Below are 11,816 nucleotides of genomic sequence, written 5' to 3'. Positions count from 1 at the left end.
GCGCTCAGATGAGGCCCTCGATAGAGTTGGACTACCGAGGATAACCCCCTGCGCATTTAACTTGAAAGATGATAATGATAATAATAATGATAATTATAATAATTACGATAATGATAAACGATAAAAGAAGGGCACAAACACCAGACATATCAGGATGTTCTATTGAAATTGGCAAACTTTACCCAGGGTATCGCGACAAACTTGTCGTACTCATTAATGGCGTCCTTGGAGGGATGAAACAGACTTTTTGTCTGCACTGGCTAGAATACCAATTTGTTTATTACAAGTTGAATTTCTGGCTCCACGGATGCAGAAGGCTGTAATCCTTGGATCCCTCCGTCTACTTAGGCAACGAAACTTGGCCTGCAGCGCATGCTAACCATCTCGATGATGGAGCAGCGCAGCAATAACGAATTGGCGCTCAGATGCGGCCCTTGGTAGAGTCGGACTACGGGGGATAACCCCCTGAGCACATAAACAAACATCATAATAATAATAATAATAATAATAATAATAATAATAATAATAATAATAATAATAATAATAATAATAATAATAATAATAATAACAATAATTTGAGAAATAATCATAACAATAATAGTCAATATTTAGAGCCTTCTTGAGTCCTGATATATGTTGGTACACTAAGATGCTAGCTGAGCTTTCCCAATATTCCTACCAGAAATAAATAATAAATGCTATGTTAATCCTATTAATAAGAAAACAATAGTTGTTCATGTTTTAATAATAGACTTAACAACTTTTGGAATCGAATAGAATTTTTTCAAAACTCTAGCTTTCTGGTTTATTTGTATTGTTAACATTTATCGTTCCTATTATTTCTATTCTTAATTTTCCAACGGAAATATTAAACATCACGTTATCTTTTTTCCTTTCAAATGCACATTTTTCCTGGATTTTGTCTAATTGTTCATTCCGATATTATGTCTACATAGTTAGCTGGATAGAGCCCAACCCTTCCGTCTTTTCTTCCCTTACACCAGCCCTGTTCATCTTCATCTTCTAATTTTTCAAAAACTTCACCTGTTAATCCGTTTTTGAACAATTAGTAAGCTGATCAGTACAAAATTTTAACAAATAAATTAAGAATTATATAATAACCTTGTTTGAAACTTAATTCGTCCGCTTCTGCACCTTCGTAATCGTAAAGAGCGCGTACAGGAACTCCTGGTTCTCCAGTGTCAACAAGTGCTTCACCTACATCCTCATCCCAATCTTCTTCATCGAAAGGATTTGATTCTTGCTTTACGTTCGTACCGTTGCTGCTCCGATACATCATATATTCATTTTAAATTAAATTTTTGAGAGTAATAAATCTGCATATTGAAAGTGCTGAAGGCGTGGAATCACAAATATCACGTCATAAAAAAACATACTTACGTTACTACTGAAGTTCTGCTGACGGTATTATTGTCATCACATTTTTCAGAAAGTGTATGAGACTCCAATGTATCTGATCCCCTACTCGCGCGATTGATGTCTGATGGGATCATTCGTGGGGACGTTTTCACTCTTGCCTTATTTACAGGTGGAAAATCCTATTAAACAATATACAAAATTTGATTATTTAATATAAACTTTTGAAGTAGAAACACAAACAATCACTTTCATTATCATTTTTTTGAAACTCGACTGAATCCTATTGATGATGAAAATTATCATAAGTTATGGAGAGTTGGCTGTGAATTATTACATAATGAACATACTCTATCATGAATTTGCCGTAATTGTCAGTAAATTATCGTAATTCACGGTGTATTACGCTATTTTATGGTAAGTTTGCCTACATCATAATAAATTTCCGCATTTTGCGTTAGGCATCTACTTACTCGAACGGTAGGCATTACCAGCAAAATACATGTAAGTGTGTTCTATTGCACATATTCTTCATTCTTAGAAATTAAGTACCGACAGATTATGCGCAGTATTAAAATATAAAAGTCTTTAACTGACAGCAATTACTTAACGAAAATAATCAATATTACTATACACTCTCAAAAACTGAGCAGAATAATATTTTTTGTATTAGTTACTTATTTGTCGAGGTGTCAGTCGTGTTTACGGTAAAATGAATCAATTAGTGATGTTTGAGCTGATTTGGAACTGATTTTCAATTGAAACGTTAAATTCGTCACATATATTCAAACAATAGAAATAAAAATCTACATTTGAGAACCTGCATACATATTCGTATATACACACATACATGATATCCCTGGTTAAAAAAGAGAATTAAAAAGGATTAAAAAGAATTAATTTTTCAATATTTTTAATCCTTTTTAATACTGCCAATCCTCTCTTAAACGGCCACGTTACATAGCTCAATCCTTTTAAATTCTCTTTTTTAACCAGGGATTCACAATAATAGTTCAAACTCGAAGCTTAGAAACATGAGCGTAATAACTATATTTTTGTGACAGACACTTGAAATCTACGACATTTAGCGCCTATAGCCGGCAGCTAAAAATATTAGATAAGATACAGCTGGTAAAAAAGATACCTAATCGTTCTAATAGTGACGTCATCATCGGATCAAAAAATATTTTTTGGTTACATGTGCGATAGCAAACGACCAAAAAATATCGATGTAACTTAACGAACCATCTTGTGACAAAATTCATCATCATTTTAATTCGTCCACTTACCGACTTCTCCCTAATTTTCAACAAATACTCAAAACAATCTTACCAAATAAATAAATGCGGATTTATAACCTGCCATTTATTGGCACTAAATGTAGTAAAGGCCATAGAGGTATAAGTATGGTGAATCGGCCCCGGAAAGATATTTGAATGATACTTAGAGGATATGTAGGTACTAATAAAATACTAAGATCCTGAAAGTTTCAGATGTCTAACTAAATCCGTTTCCAAGAAAATAAATGTTATGTAAAAAATAGAAACATTTTTTTTTCTCAGGATTGGCTCGACCGATTGGTCTAAAAATTTAGTATGTTTTGGGAGTTCATAATAGCTTTCAAAAAAAATAATTAACAGTTTTATAGCTTCATAAGATCCTTGAAAAAAAAATTGTTTTTTTCTAAATCGTTTTTTCTAACTATGATACAATTTTGGAACAATTATGAAACTATTTTTTTTCAAAGACTTATGTACTCCCCTATATCACATAATTTTTTCAGATTTTTAAAAAAGGTACTCCATCGTTAAAAAAATTAAAAACTATTTTTCAGCTCAATTAATGCATCTATTCAAAAACTTTAGGCTATACTTTTTTAATTTAATGCATATTCAGATAGTTTGTAGCTATCAGAAATAATATTTTGTATTTAAAACAATGACAAAAATTTTTTCATCAATGTAAAAAATTAAAATAGTTAAAAATAATTAATTATTTATTAATTTTAATAAATATTTTTAAAAACAACTTTTTGTTTCACAGCTTGCCCGTGTAAAAAAAATTTCTCCCGGAGGGATCCCGCATTTGGAACCTGCCGCTCATGAGACTGACCGGAACTTTAAGCGGAAGATTGGCGGAACCTTCTAAATTAGTAAAGAGCATATAACATAGCCATAAAATTCTTAAGAAAAATGTTAGCATCTATTTTGAACGAATATTAGTAAATTCTGCTAGCTTTTATGATGTCTAAGATTTTAAATAGTGCCGCTAAAATTCCTGAAAGCTTCCGATAAGAGTATTTTGGGTATTTTCAGGTGAAACTGCGGAATACAAAAAATACCATTACTGCCGCGTAAATTCCTAGAATCTTCCAAAAAGAGTTCGTAGAGTGCTTTCAGGTGAAACTGCGGAATACAAAAAATAATAAAAATGCCGCTAACTTTCCGGAAATCTTCCGATAAGAGTATTTTGGGTACTTTCAGGTGAAACTGCGGAATACAAAAATACTAATAGTGCCGCGGCAGTATTGGTATTTTTCGTATTCTGCAGTTTCACCTGAAAGCACCCTACGAACTCTTTTTGGAAGATTCCAGGAATTTACGCGGCAGTATTGGTATTTTTTGTATTCCGCAGTTTCACCTGAAAATACCCAAAATACTCTTATCGGAAGCTTTCAGGAATTTTAGCGGCACTATTTAAAATCTTAGACATCATAAAAGCTAGCAGAATTTACTAATATTCGTTCAAAATAGATGCTAACATTTTTCTTAAGAATTTTATGGCTATGTTATATGCTCTTTACTAATTTAGAAGGTTCCGCCAATCTTCCGCTTAAAGTTCCGGTCAGTCTCATGGGCGGCAGGTTCCAAATGCGGGATCCCTCCGGGAGAAATTTTTTTTACACGGGCAGCTGTGAAGCAAAAAGTTGTTTTTAAAAATATTTATTAAAATTAATAAATAATTAATTATTTTTAACTATATTAATTTTTTACATTGATGAAAAAATTTTTGTCATTGTTTTAAATACAAAATATTATTTCTGATAGCTACAAACTATCTGAATATGCATTAAATTAAAAAAGTATAGCCTAAACTTTTTGAATAGATGCATTAATTGAGCTGAAAAATGGTTTTTATTTTTTTTTGTGACAGACACTTGAAATCTACGACATTTAGCGCCTATAGCCGGCAGCTAAAAATATTAGATAAGATACAGCTGGTAAAAAAGATACCTAATCGTTCTAATAGTGACGTCATCATCGGATCAAAACATATTTTTTGGTTACATGTGCGATAGCAAACGACCAAAAAATATCGAAGTAACTTAACGAGCCATCTTGTGACAAAATTTATCATCATTTTGATTCGTCCACTTACCGACTTCTCTCTAATTTTCAACAAATTCTCAAAACAATCTTACCAAATAAATAAACGCGGATTTATAACCTGCCATTTATAGGCACTAAATGTAGTAAATTTCAAATATCTGTCACAAAAACTAATGTATTTATCTAGTACAATCGAGTCTAAGACGCTCGTGTGTTGGTACCCTCGCCTTCGGCTCGGGCACCAATCTTCACACTCGCGTCTTAAACACGATCGCACTCGATAGATAAACTACTATTTAACGATGGAGTACCTTTTTTAAAAATCTGAAAAAATTATGTGATATAGGGGAGTACATAAGGCTTTGAAAAAAAATAGTTTTAAAATTGTTCTAAAATTGTATCATAGTTAGAAATAACTATTTAGAAAAAAACAATTTTTTTATATAATTATGAAGCTGTAAAACTGTTAATTATTTTTTAGTAAATTTCATAAAAATCTAACTATTGTATTTGTCCTCATGATGGAATTTTCGGAAAATTTTGCTACATCTAAACTCAGCTCGACGAGCTGAGTCAGGAAATACATTTGGTTCAAAAGTTTATATATGTATTTATATACATATTGAGACAATGTGAATTGTCATCTTCTCCCTCTGCCTTGCGGTTCCCATTTTTCCCCGTCTCGTTGCCGTCTGAAACCACCTAAAGCTAGAGTCATAGTGCTATGGTCACATGACTAATTACCACCTCAACGCATGAACGTGAGGGGAAGTGGGGAGCAAGCCCAAAAACTCAGCCCTAAGACCCTACGGTGATTGAACTTCACTTCGATCTTGGATCAATTAGCATTAAGACGTATAATTTAGTTTTACTGTCATATACTAGCAATTTATTTGCGACTTTGTTAATACGGATAACTACTTTATAAATCGGGAAATTAACTTGCGTTATAGTTGTATTAATAGCAATTCTCTTGCGATACACTTTACTGTCCAAGTTTACTGATTATTATAAACAAAGTTAGTTCCATTAAATATTACTGTACGTTACCGGCGATATATTCGCGATATAAAATTATACTATGCCACGTATCTGTCTACATTACATCCAGCGCTTGCACTTTTTTGTAAGTAATTTTTATTATTATAATTGGCAATAAACAATCATTGCACTTGTTAATCATTCACTGTATCTTTTATCTGTTCATCCTATTCATTTCCTATTTTACTGGTAAGCTTATCGAATAGTCTGATAAAATAAATATTAATTAAGTTACAAATAGTAATTTGACCATCAATAAGAATATCCTATAATTTCATATGCCGTAAGGTAAGTTGATGTTTTAACATGCGTTGCCGAGTTTAAATAAGTGCGGGTCTTTGCTTTGCAAGAACCTCAGCCCACTGCTCTGTCCAAGTAAAATAAAATTTGTTAGAGGCCAGCCTAAGCCAGGGTTCAACCCGCGAATTCTGGTGGCTGCTGGTAAAAATCGCGAAGACGAAAAGCGATTTGTCTCAATATATATACAATATAACGCGCCGTTCTCCAACGATAGCGTCCGCAATTCTACACCGATCTTAATGAAACTTAGTATACTTTTTCTATGGATGATTACCTTGGATGAGTTCGAAGATGAGCCAATTCGGCCAATAAGTTTAGAAGTTATGGTCAATTGAAATTTTGTAAAATTTTCAAAAAAAATTTGTTTGCCGCTTTAACTGGATGTAACTTCTAAACGGAAAGAGATAGTTTATTTTCGTTTGTTCTATGTGAAAGCTCGTTCGATTGCCTACAATTTTGACTATACAGCTCATTGATTTGACCATTTTTTTTAATAGATCAATGGTTTTGAACGTTTACAAAATATTATAAAAGCTAATTTTATCCAGGTTTTCACTTTGATTATAGCCACAATTTCCAACCGATCACCTTAAAACTTAGTATACGTATTTTGTGCATGAATACCTTGTTCGAGTTCGAAAATGAGCACAATCGGTCGATTAGTTTAGAAGTTATAACATTTCAAAATTTTCAAAATGTCAAAAATTCATATTTTTACTTATTCTTCCTTCAATATCTTTTGAATGTGATAACTTATCGACTTTATATCAAATTCGTCTGAAAGCTCTTCAAATAAGCTTTAATTTTCATGCCTATATATATGCCTAGACCACTGAAATTACTTATTTTACCATTCATTTAATGAAATTTTGCTATTGCATTAGTTCTCCTACTTCTTAGTAAATTCATACAGCTACTTAAATTCATATTATCGCAGTGTGACACTTATAAAATCCAAACATCTCAATTCAGTGGGTATATACAATTTTGTTTTATCGACAGTATATAAATGATATGATATATCAATAACAAGATTAACATTAGTTATGATGATAATATTCTCTATATCTACTCGTCGTTTGATATTCTAATAGGCTTTTTATTTCAAATATTAGTACTAACTTCATGTATGACACTTTGATATATCACAATCAAATTTTAATCTTAGAATATTTTATTAGTAGATTTTATTGAAAGCAAATTATCGCCTTTATTCTTATGGTAGAATTTTCGAGCATTAAAACCATAATCTATCATAATTTTTCGAATAGAGTCCGGAATACCATTGGTCCGATAGTTTGAATATATGCATAGGTATCTTTAAATAACGTCAAATCAAAACATATAATGCATTATCATAAAAAATTCTTCTGAAGCTCACTTAGTTAGCTTCAATTTTTGGCATTATACTTATAATTTTTTGATTTTTTTGTTTTATCATCTCGAGAATTTTCAAGAAAATGTCCAAAAAAATTTTATTTCATTATCAACTTTTATTTGAACAGTGAAAAAAATAAAATAATGAGAAATCTACTTCCATTTCGGCTGCCGAATGGCCTTTTTTACATAATATTTATTTTCTTGGAAACGGATTTAGCTAGACATCTGAAAATTTCAGGATCTTAGTATTTTATTAGTACCTACATATCCTCTAAGTATCATTCAAATATCTTTCCGGGGCCGATTCACCATACTTATACCCCTATGGCTTTTACTACATTTAGTGCCAATAAATGGCAGGTTATAAATCCGCATTTATTTATTTGGTACGATTGTTTTGAGTATTTGTTGAAAATTAGAGAGAAGTCGGTAAGTGGACGAATTAAAATGATGATGAATTTTGTCACAAGATGGTTCGTTAAGTTACATCGATATTTTTTGGTCGTTTGCTATTGCACATGTAACCAAAAAATATTTTTTGATCCGATGATGACGTCACTATTAGAACGATTAGGTATCTTTTTTACCAGCTGTATCTTATCTAATATTTTTAGCTGCCGGCTATAGGCGCTAAATGTCGTAAATTTCAAGTGTCTGTCACAAAAATATAGTTATTACGCTCAAGTTTCCAAGCTTCGAGTTTGAACTATTATTGTGAATATCATGTATGTGTGTATATAGATAAGCTACTATTATGGAATTGATTTCTGAAATAATACTAAATAAATAAGCGATTGATTAAATAAATAATTTAATGATTCAGACATGAATATTTAATTAGAAATTGAATTGAGTTTTCCGTAATATTCGTATCGAATCTATGTTAGAACAAATATTATTTTCAATTTCAGTCGAGCAGGAGATAAAAGATCACTTCGAATCCTTCAAGGTTTTATACATTCAATGGCGAAGAAAAATAGTCTCAAATTTTAATTTTGAAACAAGATTTATTTCGTTATAGAGGAAATAAGAGCCGTGGATATTTTTGTTTAACTTCTGATATATTTTTGAAAATGTGTGCTTGTGTGTGTGTGAACTTATATTTTTCAGTAAATTAACCAAACTTAATGGTTCTTGCGACATTAGAGAGAGATCTTATAAACTTAGATTTCATGCTAATTTGAGATCATTTAGTCTAATAGATTATGAGATATTGAAAAAAACGAAAAGAAATTTCTAACTTCCCGTTATGACCATTGAAAATTTCAAAAAAAAAAGGGATACTATTGGTTTCGGTTTAATTTTCCGAAAATCGAATTTCTAACAGATCTTGACGTTTTTAAGTTCTAGGAATCCATTCTGACTAATTTCAAGATGACGTCCGATCGTATGCGTGTGTGTATGTAAGTACCCGCATGAAAAAACTTTATTTGTGAAAAAATATATAGGTCAAAAAAATATAAAAGGGGTCGGACTTTGAGGAAATGATGGTTATTTCGAAAAAACCGAAATATTTCATAGATTCGGGCTTCTGAAATTTTTTTTCTTAAACTACATTAAAAAACAAAAATTTTCAATTTGGTCTGGTTCCAATCGGTCAATTTTTGAAAAAGTTCTAGTGATTAAAAAAAAAGAGCGGTGTTTTTCAAAAAATCGTAACATTCTTTGGGTTGGGTAAAAAAATCTGAAATAATTCCTAATAATGTCTTTTCGGGGGTAGAAAAAGATAGAAAACATTGAGCAAAATCGAAGGGGCTCGGGAAAAAAATTTGTCGATTTGGCATGGAATGACCCATATTATAAAATATATGAATATTTTTTTTTTTTTTTTTATTTATTTATTCAGAGTCGCATCAACCTCCAGGTTCCTCAGCGACTATTGAGAAGGAGACAATTTGGTTTTACACATTTAAATCGTTATACTTATAATATCTATCATACACTGGTCGCAAAAATTAAGGGATAGAAAAAAAATTCGAAATTTTTGGGTGATTTTCAACATGCTGCAACTCGGTAAAAAATGGTCGTAGAAAAAAAATAATCCGACTTTATGACTCTTTTAGGAAATTTTATGCCCTTTAATTTGGTGGCCTTAAAAAGTCTCTACGACGATTTGGCGCCGAGTTATCATTGATCAAAGCAAAAAAGTCCATTTTGGCTTTGATAATTAATAACTCCGGACGTATTGGTCGTACAGAGAATGAAGTAGGGTTTTAAAAACTGAAAAACATTCTCTATAAGGCAAAATTAGTGGCTTTTGATAGAAAAATTTTTTTTGCAGCGATAATGTTTATTAAAAAACAGGTCAAAATTCGCATATTTAAGGATATTCGGAAATCTTGCTATAACTTTGGATATAACGGATGAACAAAGGATATCGTCGTTTTTTTTTTCAACCTCAAAGTGTCCTAAAAAAACCCTGAAAATTTCAAAGCGCTGCGATTTTTCTTTCTTAGTGTCCCGAGGCTTTAGATTTAGCCAAAAATCCCATAATTAGCGATTCTTTGATTTTCAATCATTTCTTCAATGTCAAAAAGTTTTTTTAGCGACAAGATTCATTTCTTCAATCAAAAACAGTAATTCTTCAAAAAAAATTTTTTTTTCAAAAATTTTTTTTTTTCAAGAAAAACTGATTTTTTCAAGTTTTTTTATTTTCGATATTTTTCTTCCCATATGTTGTTGCGAATTCTGTGGAGTTTGGACGTTTGAGTTAACCATATACTATTCCATTTAGCCCTGATGTGTTATTTTGTTGCTTTTTTGAGATCATTTATCGGAGTAGAGAGTGCTGTAAGATCTATCCCATTATGAGTTGCTTGTTTAGCATTAGAGTCAGCTGTTTCATTACCACTGATTTCTTGGTGGAACGGGATCCATGCAATTGTGATATTTTTAGTTTTTGATAATTTTAGCAGCTTCTATTGACACTCAGGGATGATTTCACTTGAATTCTGCGAGGAATTTAAGGCATCAATCGTAGACTTTGAATCAGTACAGATTATAAAATTTACTGAAGGAAGATTCTCAATTTAAACTGATTTTAAGATGTATAATCATTTCAGTGAAGTGGAGTGAATTGTTGAATCTCTTCTGAATATTGTTTCTCTTTTTATTTTTTGTACTTACAGATGCTGCCTTGTGCAGATTGCTTTATATTATGTATAATTATTAATATTTGTAAAGTTGCCTTTTGCCCTATGCCTTGGCACTAATAAACCTAAATCTAAATCTAAATTAAGGATAAGCTCTTGGAGATTTTAACTGCTTCACAAGTGAATATTGAGAAAAAAATTAGGTAGCTTGTAGCGATGCACTTCTTCGTTGATGACAACTGCACACCCTCTTGCGTTATTGTACGCAGAGCCGTCAGTAAAAATTTTAATGTGCAATGGATATTTACATATCATTTCAGCATCAAGATTTTTTTAGACTACATTTGGAGTGTTATCTTTGTTGTCAGTTTGTTCAAAGATGGTCATATCAAAGTTTTTATAGGCTGGATTCCATGGAGGATTGGGGTTGAGATGAGGCTTGTGTACTACAATATCGCAAAATTCGGAATTCCTGATATAATGTTTTATAAATTTAAACAGTAGAGTTGGCCATGTGGGGTGGCTTATATCCACACAGAAAAAAAGAATTTCTTGGCGCAAGAACTTTTTGTGTTATAAATTGAAAACAAAAATTTTCTTAAGACAAGAATATATTTCTCGGTTCAAAAAATTTTTTCTTGCTCTAAAAAAATTTATTCTCGCTCAAAAAAATTTTAAGTTTTCAATTTATAATTCGAAAAATTTCTTAAGGCAAGTAAAAATTTTTTTAGGACAAATCAAAATTTATTGCACTAAGAAATCCTTTTTTTCTGTGCATGTCATTAGGTGTGAAATTCAGTAGCTTGGGGGCAATTAGCTTCATTTTTGGAATAAAGTTCAGTGTGAGTTCAATTCTTCTGAGATTGAGAGGTATTTCATGTGCTTCTGTTAAAATGCTTGACCTTGGACTGGTTCTAAATGCCCCCAAGGCTATCCGGAGTACTGAATTTTGTATGGAGTCAAGTTTTGCACACCTCAAGCGCGAAAGCGCTAGGGGTGCTTTACTGACGGTTCTTCCACGTTGACAATTTTTAGTTCGCTATTGGAAGTCATGTTATATACACTCATGCCATAAATTAAATTAACAGAAAAATTTTAGAAATTTTTTAGTGATTTTTGCAAGGCTGTAACTTCGTGAAAAATAATCGTATCGGAAAAGAAAAAATCTGTCTATCGGTTGACTCTGCGGGCCAGCCCTAAAACTTCCCGCTGTTTTCGAGCTCCTTGAGCTCGTAAACATTGTTGTAAATACATTATCGAGCTCTTCGAGCTCGAAAATACGTTTGTACTCCATTGT

General features: G+C 31.7%; 1 protein-coding gene across 5 annotated transcripts in view; it reads right to left on the bottom strand.

Annotated features, from left to right (window-relative positions):
* Positions 1 to 526: 526 nt before the first annotated feature.
* The window catches only part of LOC130674844 (protein kinase C and casein kinase substrate in neurons protein 2), a 139,886-nt gene continuing 128,596 nt past the window's right edge, over positions 527 to 11,816 (bottom strand). For all 5 annotated transcript variants that reach the window (XM_057480273.1, XM_057480270.1, XM_057480271.1 and 2 more), the window contains 3 exons: positions 1,402 to 1,559; positions 1,123 to 1,283; positions 527 to 1,044 (listed from right to left, as the gene is read on the bottom strand). In XM_057480273.1, coding sequence (XP_057336256.1) covers positions 932 to 1,044; positions 1,123 to 1,283; positions 1,402 to 1,559 — 432 coding nt within the window. In that variant the 3' untranslated portion in view covers positions 527 to 931. The remainder of the gene's footprint in view (positions 1,045 to 1,122; positions 1,284 to 1,401; positions 1,560 to 11,816) is intronic.

Source organism: Microplitis mediator, chromosome 9 (assembly GCF_029852145.1).
Source record: "Microplitis mediator isolate UGA2020A chromosome 9, iyMicMedi2.1, whole genome shotgun sequence".
Classification (NCBI taxonomy): Eukaryota; Metazoa; Arthropoda; class Insecta; order Hymenoptera; family Braconidae; genus Microplitis; species Microplitis mediator.
This window is presented reverse-complemented; position numbering and strand designations above follow the sequence as displayed.